General features: G+C 32.4%; 1 protein-coding gene across 2 annotated transcripts; it reads left to right on the top strand.

The window, feature by feature from the left end:
• The first annotated feature begins 1975 nt into the window (after window positions 1–1975).
• Window positions 1976–27069, top strand: LOC143085023 (sterile alpha motif domain-containing protein 9-like). 2 transcript variants are annotated; one of them, XM_076261151.1, is made up of 5 exons: window positions 1976–2073; window positions 4474–4710; window positions 10114–10573; window positions 15660–22060; window positions 25132–27069. In XM_076261151.1, the coding sequence occupies exons 2-5, from the start codon at window positions 4498–4500 to the stop codon at window positions 25213–25215; spliced, it is 7158 nt and encodes a 2385-aa protein (XP_076117266.1). In that variant the 5' UTR covers window positions 1976–2073; window positions 4474–4497; the 3' UTR covers window positions 25216–27069. The 2 variants fall into 2 exon arrangements, with proteins under 2 accessions (XP_076117266.1, XP_076117268.1); XM_076261153.1 differs by having other exon boundaries at window positions 1982–2073; window positions 4477–4710.
• The last annotated feature ends 482 nt before the right edge of the window (window positions 27070–27551 follow it).

Below are 27551 nucleotides of genomic sequence, written 5' to 3'. Positions count from 1 at the left end.
AATTTTGTCTAATTTTGTTACATGTATTTATTTTATAGATAAAATAAATATCGAAAAATAAATTAATCATTTCTTTCTATTGATATACAAACATAGTCGTATAATGTAAAGCTTTATTATGACTATCAAATTTTCAACATTTTCTAACGACAAAACATTGGACATTGATGTGCAACACATGATTTTTTTGAGATGGCTGACTTTCAATAATCAACTCTTATGAACACATTTATCTGCAAAACAATACAATTAAAAATGAAGATCAGCCTGTCCACACAGATAACCTCACTCTATGTGTCTAAGACGACCCAATAAAGAAAGAATAAAATGCCCAATATAATTCCCGGTACATTTCTATCAACAAATAGTGAATATTTACCATGTTAACGGAAATACAGAAATACAATCACAAATATACACAATTTGTTGAGAATGGAAAAACTGTGCTCTATAATAAAGGAATCTGGTTACGATAACTACATCCGCAAGCCTATAGTAATTATTTGTGTATTAAAGGAAGCTACACGAGGAAATATTCTGAAAACCATATAAGTTGTGTAATATACACGTCATATGATTTAGCAGTGAAATGGAAGTTTGTAAATTTGAAATCATGTCGTTTATCTTACTTTGAAATTTGAACAATACAGTTATGTAAGAACAAGTGCGATATTGACTTTGTATAACCTTTAGCAAACTGAAGTTATCTACAATAGCATACATGTAGCGAACTATCTACAGTAAGTATTTTATCAAGGTACATTTCATTTATGTTTGGAATATCGAGTGTATTATTGGATTTGTTCAGGATCATTCCTTTACATTTAAATTAGAATCAGTGAAAGTATCGTCCAGCTTAATCGCCACAATATGATTTTAAGAAAACAACAACAGAAACGGTAACATATTTTTCACATTGAAGCTACTTGTATATATGGAATACCATCAAAGGTAATTAAGTACTTTTAACCTATAATTGTGCCACATCAACAGCATTAACTAATGTAATTAAGAAACTGCTGATAGACTTGAGCCGGCCAAAGCATTACTACGCAATATACAAAAACAAGCAACATTACAAAGCCAACTGTTATAGGCTTATCAGTTGTTTTACCTATTTTGCCCAAGCTTATGAAACTGTGTTTTAACTACAACTCGTTTTTTATTTAGAAGATGTATTACGACTTTATATAGATGCAGTTGTACTGGACCTAATAACAGTTGACTGCCAACTGCACGCAGTTGTTCTTCCTAAATTGTCAGTTTTGTCAAACAGAAAGCTAATTAAAATATAAAGTTTTCATAGCAGTTGAGCAGTTTAATTTTTGTATCAATGATCTATTTTATTCATAAAAAAAATGGAACACTGCATGCATTATTCAGCAAAAGACACCAATGCATCTTACTGTTATCCAGATAATGAGGATTGTATGTCTTCTTGGATTTTTTTGTATATGTCTTTACTTCAGTCTGCTCTTCAATTTTTTGTATTTGATTTAAATGTTCCAACATGATTTGGCCTCGATCATATATAATAGAAGAGACATTATTTTTGGATATGTTCATAAAAATTGGTACCACTTATGTGAGTACCACCACTAGTTCTAAATCTCTACTTGTAAACCCGATTATGTTATTCTCCGAGGGTAAACATGCCCAGTAACCGTTACATCGGTACTGCCAGAAAAATACAGATATTGTTTAGTTGAAATCTGCTGTTTTGTAAATTTTGTAAATTTAATTCAACAATATATCTTTATCATGAAACGATCTGATTCTTTGTACGAATTTTGCAATACTTAAGGCTCTTTTTGGTTTGGTCCCCTTTTCAACGTTTGTCTTATGTTTTATATGATTTGATATATTTGAGCCTTTATCATCACGTGATTCTATTCGTAATCAGTTATATGATAACCTTGTATTGATCTGAAATTTTGCCTCGATATAGAATTGAAAATTGACAGTCTACAAGGAAGTTATTTTTAGATGAATCGAAATTGTATATCTGACTACCAACAGGATTGTTGAACCTGTTTATATATATTTAAAGGCGTGGTTTATATGATTTAATAGGTTCGTATAGTGAAATATAAAATTGCTTATCATCGCCGCATACAAATGTAAAAATCTGATATTTGCACACCCATACAGAAAGATATACACACGGCAGCCATTCCAGATTTTCGCCACAAAATCAGCCTTCCTGAACAGATGTCTTTAAATGTCATTCAAAATTAAAAAATCATGTTCAAATATTTATTTTCAATGTTTATATTTTGAAATTTGCCTGGTATTGTTGCAGAGTGACAATCATACCCATGCTGTAATTCAAAGATAAGAACAATTTCATGTCAGGTCTCAATCCGGACGAAAATTTGATATTCTTAGGGAGGGGGAATAGACAAGAGAATTTTTCCCCCGATTGACTATTCATTTATATTTAATTTGTTGCTACGCATACTGTTTGTTAATTTCACTTGATTAAACGATTGATTCCTGCATTTTGTAATATAGCAAATATAGTTTTATCCTATCTTATGCAAGGTATCGTTCAGTATGACTGATATCAATTTCATTATGACATCCTTCCTCCCTAGTATTTATTATAAGTGATGCACACTTATAGAACTCAGATAGAGGAAACGCTTTCCTGTGTTATCCTTGAACGACTTACAACTCAAAGGTGATTTTAGGCCTTGAAATACTTGTGTTATTTCATAATTTATAATACTACATTTTTCCCGAATACATTTTCATTGAACTCCTGAACTTATCAAATTAACTGGCACATTTATAGTTTGATATTTCATTGAAACAAATCTACAAAGTTGTAAACTTTCAGAAATTCGTTTGTAAATTGGAAAGCAGTTGTATATAGTAAAAATTTGGTTTTTATTAGAAGCTAACAGTTCGATTTTTCTTTCAGATATGTTCACTAACGATCTGTTGTTTTTAAAGAAGTCTAAATTGATTTTTTATACTATCTACCTGTAATTAACCTAATGTGATACGTACAATATTACTGTTCGTTTAGTTTTATGGATGAACTGATGTAATATGGAAAATATATTCTAAACATTCATAAAACCTACGTTGATGATACCAGCAAAAAAAATCTATATTTATCTTAAATGTTTTATTTTTGTTTGAATGTTTTCTCTAATATAGTAGAATATGTTCTTGCTCTACAGTATAATTTTCGCAAATAATCAAAAGGTTAACCCCATTCACTACATCTGTTTTACATATTTTGCATATGCGGTATTTTGCTTCTTGATCAACAATTTGACCCTTTACAATTTCAAATGTGTTATTGATGAACCAGTGTTATTTAAAAGAACATATCTTCCTTTGTTTTTCTAAAAGAGTTAATCTAAGACTCCAAGAACTTGAAGATATCAACTTCATCAATACTATACGATGGTCTTGAAGTATAGGGTCTAGATTCTGACTGAGTTGTTTATCATCTTAAAAACGTTTGTAGTGTCTTTTTTTTATTATTATTTTCTTTGTAATTTTTTTTATTATTAAGCCTTATTTTATATTATAAAACATATTTAACTGCTGCACAACTATTTTTGACATTTTTACCTATTATGTCTGTTTGTTTTGTTCAAACATTGTTGTTAATATAATGAAATTGTATATGACTGTCATACAAATGAAAGGTATAGCTACATGTAGCTATAAAACCAGTATAATTCACAATTTTCTACATAAGAAAATGTGTGTTCTAAGTCAGGAATATTACAGTTGTAATCCATTCGTTTGATGTGTTTGGACTTTTGGTTTTGAATTTTCCTCAGAGTTCAGTATTTGTGTGATTTAACTTTTTACTTAGATATATGAATAGTAATCAATGGAAATATTTGTAACACAAAATAAACACTAATGACTAACCAACACTTACGTAAACCGAGCTGCGGTGATTTCAGGTTAAAAATCTGACTATATCAAACTTTAACAGTTGATTTTGTTTAACAGATGGACTACAGTTAACATTTAGACGGATCCTGTTTTTACAAGGGTTCTTACCAAACTTAAACAGAACCTTGAAGATCCATATAAGCTTCTAAACGAAAAGATTGCAAATATTTGAAAATTCTGTATTTTACTAATAGAAGGACTCGGTCAGCATTACACTTATTAACTGACTGCAAAAATCGCAGACGAGACACAGTGTCCCGCTGAATGTTTGCATATTTTTGATATGTCCTAAACAAGTTTTCAGAAATCATAGATTGTCCTTTATCACTCAGTCTGAAAAAGTTATATTTTCATATGTTAGCATGCTAAGGACACAGCTTAAATTTACTTTATCACTGACATAACTGATTTCGAACCTTTTTTATTTTTACATAAAAATGTGTTCAAACACCTAACCAAGGAGAAAAAATGAAGTTTTGAACTACCAAATCTGATTTAAAAAAATGTTTATATCTTCTTTCACATTGACTCTCTCTATTTACTTAGCAGACTGTGGGTGAACTACCAATTATGAATTATTTCGACCAGCAAACATATACCTACGAAGTATATAAGAAGACAGTAAATAGATTTTGGGATGATCCAGGATGTATACTAAGTGTTATGCCAATGCAGCGTAAACGAAGAGGGAAAATAAAATGGATTGATTCTTTGAATCAAAAGACTTGTAGCCAGTTATGTGCAAATACTACCAAAACGAAACATAAACGAACAAATGCTTTGGTAAGTTAAGTAAAATAACATCTCATTGACTCACAAAAATGTTATTCCGAATTTACGACGAGGTATAATAAAGATTGTGCAGTCAAATAGTGCAACCATACTCCACAAATGACTTACAAATTCAAACAAACATTTCCATTCTCAATTTAGAATTAATCTAACAGTGCAAAGGTTAGACAGTTTATTGTAAATTAACAAAGACGTGAACAAAAAAGGTTTGTGTTACTGTAGGTTTGAAAGTAAACTACAAAGGCACATATAAAAATAAATTGTAGTTGATAATACATACCGTAAATAGTATACACATTTTCAATTCAGTACAAATTTAAGTAAAAAATAAACAATAAAATAAAGAAAAACAAAACATCACTGTAAATATTTCTCTTTTCTAATCGAGAATTAACTGATAAAGCTAGCTCTATTCCAAGTTTCTATTATGAAATATCCAATTCACAGATGAAAGCAGATATGTTCCAAATGCCGTTTATACAACCCCGTCCCTTTTTCCCAAATATGACACTTTTCACCTTTTCACCGGGTTCGTACGACATGTAACATATTTGTGCTACTCATGTTTCGATTGCGTGGCTTGTATGTTCTAAATATTATCACAAGCTTTAGTCGTACAATGGTTTGACACGCGTGGAAAATTTGCCCTTGTAAATATTGATAATTTAATGATTATTGTATATAAATCGACATGCTTTTAATGATTGAGAATGTTTTAAATTGAAATACTCAAAATAGCCAGTGGACCTTAAATCACTGAAATCCATTTTGACCCTCCTTTACTTGACTTTAGAGATCTGCAAAATAAAAAGTCGAGTTAAGCAAATTATAACCAAAGTTCAAGGCCATACTTGAAAGGTAACAAAATAAAGTCATAAATGAACAAAATGTCTTAAAAATATAAATTTTTACGTTAAACAAATAACGTATTTTAAAAAATGGTATTCCCTACAGGCTTCATATATACTGATTAAATATTATGCTTTCTTAATATATTTTTCATTTCTAAAATTTATACAAAATTAACAGTTAGGACAGTATTTGGAAATATATAACTGTTGACCTGTGACCTCAATTATGCAAAACTCCGACCACTTCTCAGGATTACGGCATCATTAATCTGAAATTTTCCAGTTTTCTTTTTCCAGTGATATATAATTCAGCCGTGTGTTCGATTGGTGCATTAAAGAGGTTTTTTTCTTATTCTACCGCTGGTCTATTTATACATACTACATAAATACATAAATTTATTATAACAAATTAATGCATATGATATACTATATCACAAAAACCGACACAATAGATATAACACTTAGATGACAAAGTTTCATACAATAAATGGGGTCATGTATTTCTATCTTTTTCTCGGGACATTACATACTTGACAGTTGATTCAACGAGCACTGAATAGAATCAAAAACTTTGAATTAATTGTTTGTGGGTAGTATCACTCTTGTCTGTATATTTAAGTCCTTTAATCAACACTAATTTGACAGTCTTCATGCATCCATCAACTTTTCATTACATGAATGAAAAGATATCTGGTTGGTTTAAAAACATACTTTCTTTTCTTTTCTTTTTTAACAACATAATAATTGTATTCATCAAATATTGCTTGTTACAAAAACCATCAAAATTCCAAGCTTCTCTTTTCTCTCGACATACCCTGTAACAATCCAGGGAATAGCCATCTGATTAGATTAATTGACATACATTTTGTTTACGAAACACTGTAATAGCAATACTAGAAAAAATATTCATTGTTATGTTCCTTTTTAATTGTTTGTAACATTTAACGTATTGTCTTGTGTCCATTAATATTGGTTTAACTCTCTTAGTGTCTTCATTAACAACAATTCTGTAGACGGTTATATTTTCTGTTTTCTGCTCAGATACATAGTATGACTTATATATTGAAAACTAAGTATTGTTATTAACAAAATTATCGAGTAATTCATGTTGTCTGTGATTTTGTATTCCAATATCAGGTGTTGTTGTTTTATTAACAAATCTATATTACTAGTCCATCAGCTGGTAAGGTAAAATTTCAGTTCTGTGTTACACCCCAGGGTACCGCAATGTTTTTGTATAAATCTAAAGAGTAATGTCTGAAGAATATTTTAAGAGGTGTTAGACTTTTGAAAAAGTGTCCAAAAGGGGTTAAAAGGGGTCTTATTTAAGAGTATATCAAAATCTTTGTTTAACCCATATATACAGAAAAAAGTAAAATGTAACCAAGTATTCGGTACTATTTCTCTTATCAAATTGAACAATTCATATCTTGTTAATACGGAGACTAATTTTTATTTAATTTTTAAATCGTATAGGACCAAGAAAAAAGAGGGGAGGGTAATATCCAAAATTCATGATTTTGAATGAAACAAAGCAAACATACTAGTTTTCTTGATAAAAAGGTATATTTTTTACATTGAAACATAGAGCATCAAGTAACTAAAGGCAGTTGAACAAAATTCAAAGGTAAGAAAGGGAAAAAACATGGAATCAATCAATGACAAACACAAACATAAGCAATGTACATCACATAGTACTACAAAAATAAAAGAACTTTCAGGGTTTCAAGATCTATATTAAAGTTTTTTTTAACAACAGAATCACCACATTTTAAGGTCATGAAGAAGGTCAATCCATAAAATCATCTTCATTTTCGTCAACGCCATCTACCGAATTATCATCACCATCATCTTTATCATCTTCGTCGTCATCGTCAGCAATATCAACGATTTGATTATTCTTTTTGCTACAAGCATTCGTACATTTGCAGCAATCTGTACAGGATAAACCTTGTCGAACACATGAACATCTTTTGGTGGCACAACCAGCTTTACATGAACAGCTTATCAGTATCAATAAATCATCTAACACTGGCGGTTGGTCTAGCCAATTGATGCTGATCAAATCGTTCTCAACAATCTAACCATGGTGGTTTGGCGATGGAACAGTGTTGTGTTGAAGAGCAGATTTCCAAATCTTTGCCTGAAAGTTGGCTCGCTTGATGTGCTTTAACATTGGATCTTTTGTTGGGGGCAGTAGATGATAATTGCACATTTATTAATCTTCATTTGGAATAATAATATTAACTGATATAATTCTGAAAATAGCAGGCCAATACTTCCACATCCGTGTCAGACGATTTTATACCAATGGAATCGTAACCTTTATCAACTACGTGTTTTGCATGAAGAAACATCTTTGTGTCGGCTTCTTCTTGTATGCTTAGAAGCTCAATGCATTCTATAATTGTCACTATTTCATTTTCAACATATATTTTGTGGCACATACTTCCATATGATACAAATAAAATGGGACTATTATACTAATAGTATTAGTCTTAGTCTACCAACTGACAAAAAAATTTTCAATTGCCGAGGACAAGATTGTTTTGATCTAGAAATTGTCGTAATGATTTGACCTCCCAAGGACCTGCGATCCCGTTCTAAATTTTTTATGGATATTGTTGGATACTGATCAATGACAAAATCAATGCGGGGAGCTCTTTCTGAAACTAAAAGGGTGTTTTATTAAACAACAATTGCCAAATCAGAAAAAGTACTTGGTATCCTAGTAAAAGATTGAATAACTGCCATACCATCAAATATCCACATGCTTTACTCAGGAATGGCTTGCATTTGTTCAACGTCCTTTTCTTAAAGACAACCTAGGACAGATTTATTTGTCTTTACAGGTGTATTATTAACGTTTGCAAGAGACCATGGAAGAGGACATAATTCAAACCGGATAACCTCTCGTAGAGTGCACCCTTTCAGAACGCAAAAAATTACTTTTATTTGTCATTTTTTCATAAATATATTTTTACACATTTACTTTATAAAATAATTTGTCTCACAAAAACAACATACTCGTCAATTTAATGTTTGTTTTCAGTTGCAAATTAATAAGCTTAAAGTGCGTATGTGTGCACTCAGGTATGAATATATTATCGACTGAATCGAAGACGGTAATGTGATGATCTCCGATATTTCACGAGTGTTTGCACGTACATATGTTTTATTGAATAATTCATATTTTAGACGATATATAAATACTGCAAATAGTTTAAACATTGCATACCAGTCAATTTTAAATTTTAATTTACAAAAACGGATAATTGCATTACGAATTTCTGTATGAAAAGAGCAAATATGCCTTAATTTCAACCCAAAAAATCGGATTGTTTGTAATGTAAATAAACATTTTTTTAAAACAAAAAATCTTCAGAGTTACATTAAATATGGTAGTTTTATATCTGTTTTAGTTGTTTAAACCTATAATTTAATTTTATTTAATCGCTTTATATCGAAAATTTTAATTAAAAATTAGCTAAATGAGGAGACCATTGAAAGGGACGTTTTTAAACCTCTTTTGGACACTTTTTTTTAGTCTAACACCTTGTATCTTATCAATAAGATAATGAAGTTGAATTCTATCCAAAAAAATCGCGGTACCCTGGGGTGTAACACAAACTCCTTAACTTGACCGCTTTTGAAGACTAGCTGATGGACTATACTCCTTTTAAGATGTCGTTTATTTCTTGCCAAAATTTGTCAAATAAGAACAATTGAAAAAAAAATGACATATATAAAAAAGAAGATGTCGTATGATTGCCAATGCGACAACTATCCACAAAAGACCAAAATGACACAGATATTAACAACTATAGGTCACCGTACGGCCTTCAACAATGAGCGAGCCCATATCGCATAATCAGCTATAAAAGGCCCCGATAAGACAATGTAAAACAATTCAAACGAAAAAAACGAAAAAACTAACGGCCTTGTTTATATAAAAAATGAACGAAAAACAAACATGTAGTACATAAACAAACGACAACCACTGAATTACAGGCTCCTGACTTGGGACAGGCACATACACAAATAATGTGGCGGGGTTTAACATGTTAGCGGGATCCCAACCCTCCTCCTAACCTGGGACAGTGGTATAACAGTACAACATAAGAACGAATGATAAAAATCAGTTGAAAATGGCTTAACTCATCAGATGGACAACAATACAAGTGGACGTGGCCGGGTACTTATACATCCCGACACAAAAAGACGCAATTAACAGATCTGATCGCAGTTATCTGACAGCTAGTTCAAAACCACTAACAACTAATAAAAAAATCATGCATCTAAGACAAAAATATCAATCCGTACACATCCAACATCCAATGGATTTAGTGTAAAGACGTCATGAACAGCCAGATAAAAACATAACCTTGTGCAATGCCAAGTTACAGGTATCGACAGATTGTAGATCCATGAATATTTATATGTATATAACATACTAGTAATATTTAGTTAGCTTTTAATTTCCGTTAAAAGTCGTCTTTGTTGTTACAACAATTTCGCATATTATTATTTCTTTTATTTTCAGTTGAAAATAACTGACCAGCATGCACGATTTTTTATTCATTCAAAACTAGTTGTCGACAATATTGGTCTTTCACAAAGAGAAGTGATTATCAGTAAAGAATTCTCAGGAGAGGTAGAATCATTGTTTAATATTCACAGGAAAAACAACAAGTCGAAAAGGATAAAAAAATCAAAACAAAAAACACTGTTAAAAGTAAATACAGCAGAGAAATACATCTTTGAAAATGAGATGCACAGAATACCTTTGCGTATCAATATGACTAAGATAAAACCAATAGTAATTTTAGTCAGGACCGGATGTGTCGAAAGTTTGATCAATGACATCTGTGATGCATTGACAATTGCAAAGAATAATATCATGGTTTCGTTTTATGGTCGACTAGTTTGTTCTTCAGTATTAAAACGGATTCAGCCAAATGACGACGTCACCATCCTTATGAAAGTTAAAGGAGGAATGATGGGTAAATATTAGTATAACAAGTATATGGCTACATTCTGTACTTAATGTTTCGTACATCTGTCAACAAGTGTGGTAAAAAAAACACAGAAACCGAGAATATCTATATAAGAACAAGAAGATGGGTTTTAAGATTGCCGATGAGACATCAATCCTTCAAAGTTTAAACGAAGTGAATGTAATCAATTATAGGCGACAACAATGCGGCCTTTAACAATGGGGGGAAATCAAAAAATATAGGCGGCTATAAAAGACCCGGACATGACATCATGAAACAATTCAATTTAGAAAACAAGAGTGATAATGTATACCAAAACAATTAACGAAAACCATATACGACAGATATGAACCAACAACAACCACTCAACTATAGGCTTCTTACTGTGGACCGGCACCTTATGAATATAGCGGGATCAACCTTTTTGGGAGCACTAAACCTCCCCGAACGTGGGACAGGGTAGTTATCATAAAGTGGGTGATAGAAATAAAAGACGTCTTGACTATTTGATAGTGTATTAGAAAAGCATAGTAACACGTCAAGGTGACGTAACGTTACAAAAAGCGCGGTACATAGTAAACGTCAAGTGTGCGGTATTTATGATATACTGGGGGACGCACAAAAGTAAAATTAACAAAAAACATTGAATTTAACCATTAAGAAAATAAAATAACTGAAAACTGTAAGCATTTCTCAAATGAATTAATGTCCATAAAAAACTAAGTTGAATCTCGCTATTAACACATTTAAAGTCTTTGTATAATTCACTTTGTCCATTTCTTTATCTTCTCCGTGGCAACCATTTTAGCTTTGCGACATAATTGCACAGTCTGTATTGTCATCATCGCTATTCAAACTTACTTCAAGTGGGTACAGTTTTGTGATCGGACGCGATGTAAGTCCAGTTTTGGTCCGTATGACGGCAGATCTTGCTAGTCCGTCTCTTCCTATATGGAGTTTTTCGACAACGGCAAGTGTCCATTTGATCCTAGGCGAATCTTCATAGATTTGTACCACGTCTCCAGTGCTGATGAGCTGTTTAACGTTGTCAGTATAACGATGATATTCTCGTAGAGCTGTTAAATACTCGTGTTTCCATTTATACCAAAAACTTTGAATAATCTGTGATTTCATCTTAAACAGTTTATTCGTAGATTTATGTGTCATATCATTTAGTGAATGTTCCAATTCCTGATTCGTAAGGTAAGGCAGTGATGTTATCCTACGTCCGTAAAGTTAGTGGGACGGGGTGAGCGGTTCATATAACGGGTCGGATGATACGTATGTTAAAGGTCTGTCGTTGAGTTGTCAACTTCCATAACAAGTGTTCTTAACAGTTCAATCTTAAGATAAATTCATCACTACTTCCAAATGTACAGGACGAGTGTTTGCGAAAGTAAATAGACAAATGTATACTTTACTGGTAAGTCCATCTGTGGTTTTAACATTCAAAGCACCAGTAAAACTACCCCGGTTACTTAAAACGGGGGTGCTTCTGTAAGTCGGTCTTTAGGTCAAAAAGGTGGATTTGGAGCCGAATACGGTCGACCAGCAACTTTCTTGAAGATCACGCATTTATGTATAATGCTCTTGATAATTTGTCGTATCGATGGTATCCAATAGGGTTGGCGTAGTAATGTAACGGCACTCGATAATCCTTAATGAAAATGAGTTACATGTGATCCATAATTATAAGTTGTGTCAATTTGTCCTTTGCGGGTAGCAATATGGGGAATTTTGTATAACCTTCAAGATGTGCATTATGAATGCGTCCATCGCAGCGAATTAATTTGTCTTTAGCTATGTATAATCTGAGTTGTTTGACAAGGTTATGTTTTTCCCTCTCCTGTTTGCGAATCTTGAATGATTTCTGAATAATGCTTTTTCTGTGTGTATTGTATCCACCTTATAGATGCGTTTTGTATTTCGATCGTGTTCAACATACTAGTACCTGTTTGTATAGCTCGTGTTCTACAGGTTGTAATAAATCTTCTCACGTAACTAGTAACTGGTAAAAGAAGATGTTTCTTTAATGAGTTGAATCTATTCAAATCGATGACATTTCCGATCCCTTGTATCGTGTGTATTGTAAATATGTTCTGTTTAGCTTGTACAGTATCTACTACGACTTCTTGCTATACAATAGTGGATAAAATTATTGTTTTCTTCTGTGTGCTATTTTGGCCAATTATCTTCTACTGTGAGCCAATCTGGACCATGCATCCAAAGTCGGTTGTATTTGAATTTGTCTATGGTTATTCCTTTTGACAATAAATCAGCCGGATTTGAATCTCTTGGACAGTATCGCCAAGTCAACTTTTCTGTTAGCTCTGTAACTTCTTTAACGCGGTTTGAAATAAATGTTTTAAAGTTTTCTTTGAACCTAACCAGGTCAAAACTATTTGGCCATAGATATCTGCAAAGTGTTGCTAATGTGTGCTAAAAGTCTGCTTCCAATTACGGCAGCCATCAACTCTAATCTGGGTATTGTCAGTTGTTTCAGAGTTGCTACTCTGTTCTTTGCCATTATTAAGGAACTTTTTTCCGTTTGCGACAATATACGCGCATGCGCCGTAGGCTTTCATACTAGAGTTCATGAATGCATGTATAACGTTGTCGTTGTTTGTGTCTGAACTTTCATCAAAGTAATGTCGGCGTACAACTGTCTTTGTGGCTTCCTGTATATCCTTTCTATTATTCACCAATTCTGTGATCGTTGAGTCAGGTAGTAATTCGTCCCAGTTGAAGTTTTTCTCCCATATGTTTTCTAAAGTTCTGTTTTCTGAGTGACTACTTCTAATAATGTTGAAATTTCCTCGTAATCCGCTTCGGAACTTTGTTGAATTTCTTCAAATTTCTTCAGGAGTTTCGTTACTGCACCTTTGTGTCCCGCTTGGACGGCTTTCATCTTCGTATCCATTTTCCCTTTTGGTTACGGCACCATAATATCATAAAGTGGGTGAAAAATGAAAGACGTCTCGACTATTTGATAGATATATAAGAAAAGCATAGTAACACATCAAGGTGACGTGACGTTACATAAAGCGCGGTACATAGTAAACGCCAAGTATGCGGTATTTACGATAGTAGTGTAAAAGCATAACATCAGAACAAACTAAATCTATCTGTTGAATAGACTGAACTCCTCAGATCAAACAAAGACACAGACAGGACGCAGAAGGGGATATACTCATCCCTCTTCACTAACAACATCAAAGTCTGATAGCTAGTTCAAAGGCAATAAAAAACTTAAAAAAACAAATTATATATCTAAGACTAAAATATCAAGAGGTATGCATACAACGTATAAAATAAATGTTTAAAAACACGACGATTTGTAATGCCATAATATAGCTATCGACAGATTGTAGTACAGTGAAAGTACCTAAGTGTAATATTAAGTATTGTTTTAATTTACTGATAACAAAATCAATATTCATACCAATAAAATATTCATTGATTAATTTCAATGTTGAGTTGGAGACCTACGCTTGTATAATAAGTTTATTTAAAAGATAAATTAGTTTACCCAGATCGTATCAAAATATCCGGACTCGGCAACATCACCGTAAACTATCAGGATGTGCTATTCAGTTGAAACAAATTTTCTACAGGTACAGCCAAACTTTACTGGTGGTAAGCGGATGGTCCAAACGTAAAGTTACGGTTAGTCGAAAATAGGGGTTAACTCTAGAGGTCAGTTTTTGTGCAGTAAAAGTTTTATTTGAGTCAACCCGCTTGTCATTACGTTGATATTGAACAAAATATTAGCATAAATCTTTCAAATTTTCGTAAAAAAAGACATTAAAAAATTCGAGCATTTTGGTTGTAACAAAAAACAACCAAAATGCTGAGGGTGGTCGTAACGTTAATTGTGATGGTAGGAACTCTTTATTAAATAGGACTGTATAAGGCATGCCATGAGTTTTAAACTTGTCAGTTATTATATGAATATAATTCAATTTTAAATGTAACGCGTCTCCTGATTGGCTGACGTTGTTTTGTTTATCAGCTCATAGACATAATTGTGTCATATGACCGTTACATCATCAACGTTTTTTCATGATATAGTTCTGTTTAATATGGAATGAAGAATTAAATTATAAGAAATTACTGTAATATTTATTCTTGACTGTTCGTAATAACATTTAAAAAAATGTGGTGCACTCTTTAGAATAACCCACTACGCGGGCTATTCTGTGTGCACCACACTTTTTATGTTAACTTTTCATAGACAGAACAAATATTACAGTCATTCCTTCGATATTATATGAGACAATTGTGAAGTTTTTGGTTTTACATACAACATATAATAAAGCAATTTCCGACCGTGTAACACTTATCAATTCAAAATGTTTAAAAGTTTTCAAATTAAAAATTTTGGAATGTTGAATTAAACTTTTTGAAATATCAAAGAGGGGTAGCTGAAACGGAAACGGAAGAAACGTACAGTAAAACATATATTAATACTCAACCCTAACATACTATTTTCGCTTACTGTGAGTTGATCTTCACTGTTACTACTAACTGATGGCGTTTGCAATACATCAGAACTGTGCATGTTTTATAATTCTTTAACTTAATTTCTGCATACCATTACCAGAGTAATAAATAATATTGGTTGTAGTAAACCATATATGACATCCAAGTTTATTAACATGGTTATGTACAAAGTACTTTTGAAATACTTATCACAGTATGTATGTAAGTCAACATAAGATTGTCAATGATACACAGTTGTTGATGCAAAATTGTAAATTTTAAATCGTTCCGAGTCTTAAATTAGATGCTTAAATTAAAAATGACAAATTTATTTGTCATTTACAAAACAAGGTTAATTCTCCAAATAACATTTGTTTACGATTTTATACAACAGTTCAAAAAGACTTGATCCAAAGTCTAAATTATATGTGTATATATATAAGAAGATGTGGTATGCGTGCCAATGAGACAATTCTCAATCCAAGTCACAATTTGTTTAAGTAAACTATGTATATCAAAGTACGGTCTTCAACACGGAGCATTTGTTCACACCGTACAGCTTTTTTGCTTATATTCATACATTGACTTTGTCTTGCTATTTTCTTTACAGGTGAAGTTACTGCAATATCAAAAGATTCTTCAGTTGATAACATGGCAGAATGGCTTAAAAATGTTGTAGGAATGACAAACAACGATTTTGACAAATTTCCCATGTTTAAATATTTTGATGGCGAAGCACTTTTTTTGTATAGAGATACAGGATACCGTGAATTAGAATCAGACCTTCAAATACCAATTGGGCTTGCAAGAAAAATTTTACTCCTCCGCAATTGTTCTGTAATAAACCACAAGTCAAGATTTCAAGATTGGACTACCGAAACTGTTGGATGCTTTATACGAGAAACAGTAAATATTAGCGATGAGGATATTGATAATATTTGCCGACTTATTACCGAAAGATGCATTGATGGCATCGTATTTGCCTCTTATTCTAACTCTACAGAAATGCAAAACGACATACACGAAAGAAACGAATTTGGCATTATATACAGAAAAGTATTTGCACGAAGGGATAAACTTATTGAAGAAAGGTTTGCTCATGTTCAAAGTGATTCTGAAATATCACCAGTACCGACTGACAAAAGAATCACGTCACCAGGAAAAAATGTTGCAGAATTTCAAAATCAATCTTTAATTTCAGAAAACCTCCTTGATTCTAACTGTATTCCCTGCACATCGGAACCTCTACTCGAACTCGATTCTCAAGTACAAGAAACAAAAGTCAATTTTCCAAATTATATCGATAAAGCTTCTGGAAATAATACATTATGTTTTAATTTTCTACAAGAAGAAAAATTATCCGTTCAGGAATCAAATACATGTATATCAAATATAATACCCAGCAATCAGCCTTTAGATCAGAACAACTCAACTAACGGTGGAAAATGTGACATTTTAAATCAGATGGACCTAGGTTTACAAACGGAACCGCTTCACGAGTCTAAAATATCATTTCCAGAGTCTACCACAGTAGAGTTAGAAGAAAATGAAAGGGTACAAAACGAATTGGTTCGTATCTCAGGGTCAAGTCCTCTCCAATTATCAAGAAATGTTCGTATCCTTACATCACCATACCTTGAGAACTCACTTGAATTAGACCAAGATACGAATCAAATCGATATCAACGGTTTAACACGTGATGTGCAATATTCAGACAAAATAGTTCAATGCGAGGACAATGATACACTTTATCAATTCAATTCAAGATTAGATGCCCCAAAAAATGTTAAAGATCAAAATAAAAACAATTCACCTAGTGGCTTAGACGAGCAATGGCAATCTTTCTTTACGAAATCTCTACGCTTATATCCAGTTGTTGAAAATCACGACAACGATGTTAATTGTAAGCTTAATATTATTCACTGCAACTGGACAAAACCTAATGATCTTGAAAAAAGATTATTATTTATTGTTCTATCGGCTGTAAATGATTTTACCTGTGACGGATCAAGAAAAACAATTTGGGACAAAATAGGAAAAAATATGGCAAGTTGGTATCAATACCTATCCGATGCTGACAAATCTATTTTTGAAATAAACAAACAAAAAGATGACTGTTTGCTTTACAAGGGAAAACCAATATCATTGCCAAAAGCTCCATTGAAGATGCGTTTTATGATGGAAAAAGATGTCGATGAAATGCTTAAATATAGAAACATCTTTATGTTGATTGACAAAAATTTACTTACTCCTACCACTGAAGGCTACTGTACTAATTTGGTTAACCCAGACAATGTTAAACATAAAACTATTTACACATTTGGTTTTGATTCAAGTCAAAAATATTTGTTATTTGATCCCTCCGATTATGCATATGGATTCAAACTAAAACAAATACATATAGCTTCATGTGGTGGTGTCGGAATAGTAAATGAATTTCAAAAAATCGAACGTTTGGAAGGCAAAAAAGAAATCAAAGATAGCATGATTCAAAACCAATCCAGTCATGAGAATCTAGAGCTGATCATTCAAAGATGTCGTGAGTTTAAAGCAGATGATACGGCTGTGCAATATCATGAACGATGGGTTATGTCTACGGTTGAACACGACGGTGCAGTGTCGTACAGATGCTTTGAATTTAAGTTCGTAACTGAGAGTGTATTAAACAAAGGATTAGTGTGGTTGTCTAGGTTCATAAACAATGAAACCATGCGCTTTGCGTGTGGTTGTATGAATGCTCGAAAAAACGGAACTATTATGTTTGGCATAGGTGATACTCAAAGCAAACAATATTTACACGGAGAAGTAGTTGGATTTCCTATTACAGGGTTTGAACGTGACGTTCGAATGGAACTTACAGAGTCGTTACGACTTGGAATCAAGCATTGCTTTGAAAGTCATCATCAAAGAGTAGCGCTTAAATGTATAGGAAATCCTGTTTTTGTTGAAGTTATTGCGGACCTGCCGTCTTGTAAAAACTTTGTTGTTGAGATTGATATTGAACCATCATCACATTTTTGTAAAGACGAGTGCTTTAAAGTAAATAGAAGCAAACTGCCCAATCTTGGTAATATAAAAAAGATAGAAAAAGAGTTCACTTGTTTTGTTCGAGAAGATACTGGAACAGTGCAAAAAGTTAAACAAGAACTAGATTTGTTTGTTCGAACGGAACTTAAAGACATCATTCGAAAGAGGGAAGAAGACGAAAAGCAAAATCTAAATACAGATTTATACGAACAATCTGAATTACCGATGGACAAACTCAGAAAACGGTTGTGTAATGGTTCTGATAAATTTGACCAATCTGTATGGCCAATTCTTATACTGAATAAACCAACCGATAAACAGAGGCATACCATCCAATGGATACGCTCGTTTAAATTTATCAAACATTTTACTTTTCATGCTGTATTTGATTTTGATGATTGTTCTAACAAAGATGGTTTGTGCTCTTGCTTGCGAAATGAAGAGAAGTCGATTTTATTAGACGAAGAAATTTTCAAGGAATTCTCTGGGAGAAAATATGAACTAGCAACTAAACTTGGAATGCCACATGAAATGAAGACTGTTTGGATTTTCAGCAATGGAAGATCTGATCTTCGACCACCAAAGTTTCATTTAAATACTACTGACTGGACAAATGTTTATTCTGCAGGAATAAGAGACGCTGTAATATTTTTCAGTCAGAAAGAAATAATCCCGCCCGGTAGAGCAGTTGTCATAATGTTACTGCTTTCTACCGATTTTGATGGATTAACTGAAACGTTTCGTGAAATTGTTGTACGATTCGGATGGAACCAAATTATAGTTGTTACTGTTGATGACATCTTAGAAAGGTTTATTCAAGAGTTCAAGGAAATGGAAGACAACATCAGAAAATGCAGCGTTTATGGAAAAGGTCTAACATGGGAGCATGTAAACTCTACTTTTCTAGAAATAGCCGGTTGTGAAGAAGAAAGTACAATACATATTATGACATCGAGTGGCGTAAGCGTGTCTGCTGATGAAAAATTTGTTGAAACATTGAGTGAGATACACATTTTAAGCTCAAAACAATGCGAAAACAAAAAGTTTAAAACTAGGCAGGAACGCTCAAGATTCGCTTTAGAAAAAGAAATTCAATTTTACAAAGGTAATAAAGTTGATTGGTTCAATTTTCACTTTCAGGATCAAGTTTTAAAACGACATTGTTTTGATCGATTAAAACGGACTATTGCAGATATTCTTCGAACAACACCAACAAGTCACAGACAAAATAGACAGAATAAAATTATTTCAACGATTGTTATTCAACACGAACCAGGGGCTGGTGGAAGTACATTAGCGCGACATGTCCTATGGGAATTTCGTGCACTTTACAGATGTGCAATAGTTAAGAAAATTACGGAAAGAACAGCCAAAAATATTCTTTCTTTTTGGCAATATAAAGAAAATTATTATTCGAAGCCTCTTTTACTATTGATAGACGATTTGCAGTGTTCTGAATTTTCATTTGAGGACTTAATGCGCCAAATTTATATCGAATACAGATCAAATTTTGTCAAAGAAGGTTTGGTATGTTGTTTTCTCTTATGCCAGAGAGAGGAACAAATAACAGAACTTTCATCGTTTAATAGTCCAACATATAGTAATACAGGGGATGTTATTGAACACTTGAAGCAGCAACTGACGAGTGAAGAAGTTGATTGGATGCATGAAAAGTATGAAAAAATGGAAAGTACCGAGTCGGAGTATAAACCAGAGTATTTGATATCCTTTATGATTTTAAGAGAAGGATTTAACCAAGATTATATTAAAAACACAATAAAGCGTTTTCTGACACAGCTTGATTTTAGATCAAACGAATTTGAGTTGCTTGAATATACATCATTATTATCATCATACGTCCCAACTTCTAAAAGAGGCCCCAGTGCTTTTATACCTCTAGAGTGTTGTGATGACATTATGGGCCTGCGGACCACTAAGACGCTGTATTGGGAACAAACTATGTCAGATGTGTTGAAAATATTTCTTATCATAGAACCAAAAGAGACTGCGAGTGGAATGCAAATACGAATGGCTCATCCCGCTTTAGCAGAGGCTGTACTAAGTGAAATTTTGGAAAACAAAAGCCTTTCCTTAGGTGCACTGACATTGAGGTTCTTAGACAGTTCAATAATCCAGAGTCAAACACATGCGAGGGGAATGATTATCGATTTCACAAAGGAAATGCTAAAGAGACGGCTTAAAGAAGAATATAACGATAGTAGAACAACACTATTTTCTCCTCTAATTGAAGAAATATGTAAAAAAGAATCATGGACCGTTGCTGTTGATGTATTGAAAAGGGGTCTAGACAAGTTCAAAGACAGTTATATAGCGCAGGCGCTTGCTAGATTGTGTGTGAAGTATAAGGATTTTGATAACGCTGAAATATGGGCAAGGCAGGCCATAGAGATGTCAGTAAATAATACAACAGCATGTAGCTTTAGTCATTACACGCTTGCAACCGTCTTAGAAGACAAGTTTAAGCATGATACCAAAGCGTTAGATAAAATTAATCCTCAGGACGCAGTGCAGTACATTTCACTAATATTAGACGCTCTCGATCATTTCCTTGAGGCAAGTCGTCTCAAAGTTGGCACTGAAGGTCATTTATTGTATCCAATTCAAGGTGTTATTAAAACTATTATAACATGTGCAAAATTTATAAGCAATCATGTAAGATTTTCAAATTATGTCGATATAAAAAAATATCTGACATGTTCAGAATTTTCCCCCGAGGAAATCAATGATGTATGGGAAAAGTTTAGACCAAAATTTTTAGCGTTAATCAATCATGGAGAAAGAGCATTTGCCAAATTTGAGGAATGCCTATGTTTTAACACGACATTTTACGCACATGATAGTACTGTATCGACCAATAAAAAGTCGCGTGAACACCGTCTTTACAGGAATCTTCAATTCAAATATCCAGATCTGTTCAATGACTTTAAATTTTTCTTCGGAGCTACTCCAGAGGAATGTCCTAAATCACAGATGCCGGAAGTAATGAACAATTGGCACAGACGACGTTTGTTGCAACTTGGTGGTACTACGTATATGAATATTTGTAATATTTTACGCCAAATACGAAAACGCTCAAATCAGTTCTCTGCAGCCGATGCAGTACAACGATGCATTGAAATAAAAGATCATTTGATAAAAATTACAGACCGTCAATCCAAAGATTTAGCAAATTTAGTATCAGTGAATATTGTTCTCGGTCTGTTGGGAGGAAGAAATAGAGATTCTGCAGATAACATACTTGAGTACTGTAAGCAAATCATAAAAATGAAACGAGGATATGAAGACATTGCACATTTTTTTATTTGCATACTTTTATGGCCATCAAATAACATAGATATAGTTTACGACGACGACCTTTTCTATGACAGTTTAAAATATCTTCATCTTGATAGGGAAACAAAGCATGGAAGATCCCGTGTAGCGAATTATCCAGTAATGAAAGAAGAGAAAAATATAACTCAGGCTACCACCCAATTTTTTCTATCAAAAGGTCGTGGATTTAACTCTATTTGTCATAGATTCGATATTTTCTTTCGGGAGCAACCCGAAACCGAATTCGATAATACAATATGGGCAAACCAAACCTTAAAAAACAATTTACAACGATTAAAAGGTCAGTTGAAAATATGTAAAGGAAAATGCCATATTCGTATGATCAATGAAAAAACATCTCCTTTCGATGATCGTTACATCGAAATCAGAAAAATCAGAAGCGGCAAAAAAGAGTTTCTTTCTGAAGAAGACGTTCATTTTTATTTGGGGTTCAGTATAGCAGGACCCATTGCCTACAACGTGCAACCTGCTCGTTATGAAACAGAGTTAGTGTTGGCTGTTGAACCACAAGTACACGACAAAGTGGAAGAATATTTAGAAAGATCTCAGGAATCTTTGCAACAAACCTTGAATAAAATTAGTGATCTGAAAAGTAAGAAAAAAAATGGACGACGAATTTCAGCTAGAGATGTAAGTTATTAAATTATCTTAATTCCTAGTATTTCGCTATAATTGTTAATCTATAAATGTTTCTGATATCATTTGTAATTGTCCGACCGTTATACCTATTCTTTAAAAAAAAAAGATAGTTATTTTGAAATCATAAGAATTTTCTTCCTTTTATAAGTGTGAATATATAATTTATGTTACCACTGCAATTCGATACAATTCTTTATACAAATGTAAAATGGAGACATAAAGTTTTCAGCAAGAAGATAGTGTGCATGCAGAAATTATTGAGATAAATCTGCATAAACTTGTAAAATGTATAGTTAAGACGGGTTATTGCAATTTATGAGAATTTAAAAATATTAACAAGTGTGTCCTAGTATCATTGAATTAACAAAAGGAACAAATAAGGTTTTCCCAGTGAGTATTTTACCATCTTTAAATTTCAATAAGATTTTTGTTTTTAAGTTATAATTCTACAAGACAAATCAATATTTTTTTCATCTAGAATATCAAAGCAGATTTCAAAATTTAATGGTTTCGAAAAATCTATAACTTGGATTCTTTAGAGAGTTTGCTGAGTACCATGCAATGTCTGTTTAAAATGGTCAGTGAATCTTAAGTCAACGGTATTAAGCAACCAGTTGTTACTAAAAATAATAATATTCTCTATATGTGATAGTTGACATAAGCAAGCTCTTAATTTACATTATCACACTAAGATATGTCTCCGTTGTAATAATTGTTGACAAAGTTTTAACAGAATAACCGAGAGTTTCTTTTCTTCGTCGGATATAAGATTTGCCCAATAATTAATAGTATTTAATCAAATATCTAGTAGGTAGCGACAAAGTGTCAAATAATCTTGATGTTGGTTTTATTTAGATAAAACAGTGGTATACAAAGTTTAGATGAACATGTAATACAATAAATAAGTGTTACCCATTATGTTGACTTCACAGCAACTTAACAATACTTACTTTGTCAAATAATTATGGTTGAAATTCATCGTTCATTTTGTGAAATTTCGGAGTTTCACCTGTTCATAACATCGAACACAAAACTTGTTGCTTACACAGCTAGTACCTTTTTTCGTTTTTATGAAACGTCCTGTTCATGAAACAAACAAAAATAGTTATGACTTGTGATTTTTTTTCAAAAAAATACTCTCAACTAGATATCTGTATAACTATAACGATCTATAAATCATAATCGATAACAGTAATAAGTTAAAAATTAATTCTATTTTCCTTTTTCTTTGATATTTACATTGACTTTTATATATAATTAGAACATGCTATATTCTTTTTTTAAGCGTCTAGTTGTTTTTGTAAATCTGACAGTGTTTCACTTACGACCCCCAAAATAAAATCATAATTAACTACTGTACATTAAAGGTGGAATTTTTTTGTGGTTTGTAAACTGTACCGATGATAACATCGTGTTCTGTTTCATTAGAAATCCCCCATACTGTTCTAACAAAATTTACCTCATTGTTGTATGTGTTACATTTATATTTTATTTTATCCGTAATTTCACAGAAACTTGTTTTTGAGAATAATTATACTCTTTATCTTTACTAGTTAATTATATTAAGGGTGTGTATGTATATGTTGTGTACAAGATGTAAGTTTGTACAAATTATAATTTGTACAGAGTTTTTGTACAAGTTATAAGTTTTTTGACACATTATACCTTCTTGCACCAGGTGATACAGTTTTATCTTCTAAAATGAACTAGTTTAATGTTTTAAATTCAAATTTATATACTTCAACCGAACATTTAGTGCTATTCTACTTGTCATCCAACTGGAAATGAGGATACCTGAATGGTTTAAATTCAAATTTTATTTTTCTCCTGATACCATATTCATATCCATAAAAAGTCTTTTTGTAGTTTATTTAATATTTTTGTATCAATGCTCAGTATTAGATTGTATCATAAAGTTGTGAAAATATGACGAAACATGGAAAACAAAAGACTGGGTTTTTTTTTAATCATCCATTTGTGTTAAGCAGTTCATAAAACATTGATAACTTGTACAAAGTATCTGTACAAATTATAATTTGTACAACATCAAACTCTTTCACACCGTATATATGTTTAAAAGCAAGTGTGGATGACCAGTTTTATGAATAACTAGACTTATGACGGCACTTAGAAAGAGAGACTCTTAAAGCTGTTTTAAAAAAAATATTTTCAAGGAAATTATATTATGTGATCATTTGTGTATTTTAATATGATACTTCTGATTACCTGGTTCGCAGCATCGGTGGTCACAGGTGGTTTTGTTAGTTTGCATGTGATTTTGTGTTTTGCTATAAGTTACAGAGCAATACATCAATAAAAATCTCTGTATAGGAATATAGGCACATGGTACATGATAGTTTCCCATACGCGCAATGCTTTAATTTACGCACACACGGTGTATGTCAGATGCAGTAAGCTAGAGCAGTAAATAACAAGAATGTGTCCATAATACACGAATGCCCCACTCGCACTATCATTTTCTATGTTCAGAGGACCGTGAAATTGGGGTCAAAACTTTAATTTGGAATTAAAATTAGAAAGATCATATCATAGGGAACATGTGTACTAAGTTTCAAGTTGATTGGACTTCAACTTCTTCAAAAACTACCTTGACCAAAAACTTTAACCTGAAGCGGACGGACGAACGGACGCACAGACGGACGAACGAACGGACGGACGGACGGACGAACGGAGGCACAGACCAGAAAACATAATGCCCTTCTACTATCGTAGGTGGGGCATACAAATAGTATACAGTCTTGGTATACATTACACGATTTCTCTAACAACCTAACCAACTCTTTCTTGGACTTGGTTTTGCAATCTAATGAAGAAAATGTGACCTGTTAAAACATGGATAACAAAATAGCTATTTGCTATAACAATTGACCATTGGATGCACACAAACTAGTTTAGAACGCTGTGTTAATAAAAATAAGTTCATGCAAAGTATCACAGTCATGCTCAGTATTGTTCGAGGTTTAATATTAAAAGATAGAAAAATTGAAGAAATAGTTTTGCAAGTACGCATTTGATTGTTGTTGTTTTTTTTTCTTTTGCAGGGAGAGCTTCTGAAATATGAGGATGAAATCAGAATGGCATACGAAGTTAAAAGAGGAACAGTAGATGAATATTTACCATTTTAAGCTCTTGACAGTATATTTTTAATTTGAAATTAATTAAGAGGGATATAAATTACTTGTTGGTGTTGTACTGATATATGTTACATACATTTTGGACATGCTTCCAACTCTCTTTGAAATTTAGAATGATATGTCAAAGAATTAGTGTTCTTATTAGTTTAAGAACTGTTCTATGTTATAACTGTCAGAATCAATTCTAAGGTAGAGAAGTGAAAATCTGTTAAAAGGTTGAACAGTTCTAAACGGCATAAATGATAGTAGTTATCTGCTGTTTTGTAATTTGGTTTGTTAGAATAATGATACAAAAACAAAAAGATATTGATTGGGAACATAATTACTGTTTAAATTATATTTCAGATTTCACAAAGAGAATAGAAAACAAACACGACTTGAATGTAATTTTTGATCTTTTTTTTTCCGTGTTGGTATATTTTTGTAATTATTTGTTTATTATTGTATATAGTAAGGCTTACGCGAACAGTGAATATAATTTTGATATTTCCAAAATTATTTTCACAAGTACAAGTTATATAAATATTCTCTTCAGGAGGACAATTATTAGACCTAGGTATTTTGGAGATAACTCCTAATCGATTTTTTTTATAAAAAAATTCTTTCTATTTTTTCAAACTATATTGATGATTTCAAAGAGTTTCTTTCGTTTTCCAAAAAGGGAGTAATAATTAATTTAAGTTTGCAGTAACAAATAAATCTTCAGATGAAAGAATCCAAACAAATTTCATTTCATCAGATAACTTTGATTTTTTTTTTTTTTTTAATTTAGAATTTTTAAAATAAGACAGATGTTGAGAATAACAATAGAACCTTATTATATTATTAGGAACTTCTATTTCATGACAGAACTACTTCACATTTCATACTTATGGATTCTTCCAGTCGAAAATGTTTTGAATCTTATCACTCTGATTCAGCAATCATGATTCATGTATGAGAGTTCGTTCATTTATCGCATGTGTGATCGAACATATTACCATGATTATATACATTTATGTAATAGCACGTGACGTTTACCGCGGTTATTTTCAATTCTTGTCTGTTGGTTATGCTGTTTTATTCAAAATATAACTGAAATAATACCAATATGGAATAAACTGTTCTGCAGTTTGAATGTAGACGTTGAATATGTGTATTTTGTCAACAGTGTGATAGGGATAATTTGTGTATATTATGCATCTTCATTTGGAACTATTTGAAAAGGGTATTCTTCATAAATATGATACTTTTGAACATTCATTGACAAACTGTTCGGTCATAAAATGTCATTATATTGTTAAACTATTTATAATAATTCATTATTTTATCGAAATCATTTTATTTGCAATATTTGTCCGTCAAAGTAATTTCATTATGATGTAACGATTTTTCTTTGTAAAGCTTTTTGTATTATAAGTAATAATTAAGTGTCAAGTATATTTTCACAAAGTCAGAAATTTGTTTCAAGATCATTCTTTTTGTAAATAATAGATAAAGTCACAGCTTTACATAGTTCTTAAGGTTTCTTACGTAAAAAATAATTTTAAATCCTTCAGTCCGATTTCAATTACGGCGCTATTTAGCCTCAAGCTCAAACGGCAGCTTTTTGTTATATTCTTTTGTTATATCTTTTAATATCGTATTATTTCATTGTCATTCAGTTATCTCCTTTCTATTATGAAATTGTCACCATATAAATTCTTGATTTAAATATGTTTTCTGAAGTTTGTAACTTCAGTGAGAGTCGGGCATTCGTACTGACAACATCCGCTCAATTTGTATCAATCTGTTCAATGTGTCAAAGTACATCATTTTGTAAAACTACATGTATTCCATCCTGAATCATTAAATTGTTAACTACTGCATAGGACTTGTGTCTAATTCTACAAGTGGAGTTGAAGCGAGTATTCACAGTCAAGTGACTAGATCCTATAGTCATTGTCTACCGTTGGCATCGCCAACATCTGCAACCGGTCGTGGGTTGCAGCTCGTTATCAACTTCAAATCAGTAGCCAGTCTCCCGGTTACAACAGGATCCATTTCCTGGTTCGTCACATTAAAATTGAGAATGGAAATTGGGAATGTGTCAAAGAGACAACAACCCGACCATAGAGCAGACAACAGCCGAAGGCCAACAATGGGACTTCAATGTAGCGAGAAACGCCCGCACCGGAGGTGTGACAGTCCTTCAGCTGGCCCCTATTAAAATAAATATGTATACTAGTTCAGTGATAATGGACGTCATACTGAACCTCGAATTATACTCAAGAAACTAAAATTAAAAATCATACAAGACTAAAAAGGCCAGAGGCTCCTGACTTGGGACAGGCGCAAAATTGCGGCAG

The sequence above is a fragment of the Mytilus galloprovincialis genome, chromosome 8 (assembly GCF_965363235.1).
Source record: "Mytilus galloprovincialis chromosome 8, xbMytGall1.hap1.1, whole genome shotgun sequence".
Lineage (NCBI taxonomy): Eukaryota > Metazoa > Mollusca > Bivalvia > Mytilida > Mytilidae > Mytilus > Mytilus galloprovincialis.
This window is presented reverse-complemented; position numbering and strand designations above follow the sequence as displayed.

Coding starts and splice junctions, on each gene's coding strand:
- LOC143085023 (XM_076261151.1), top strand. CDS start 4,498: ATGAATTATTTCGACCAGCAAACATATACCTACGAAGTATATAAGAAG. Junction 10,574..15,659: donor AGTTAAAGGAGGAATGATGG/GTAAATATTAGT, acceptor TTTTCTTTACAG/GTGAAGTTACTGCAATATCA. Junction 22,061..25,131: donor GACGAATTTCAGCTAGAGAT/GTAAGTTATTAA, acceptor TTTCTTTTGCAG/GGAGAGCTTCTGAAATATGA.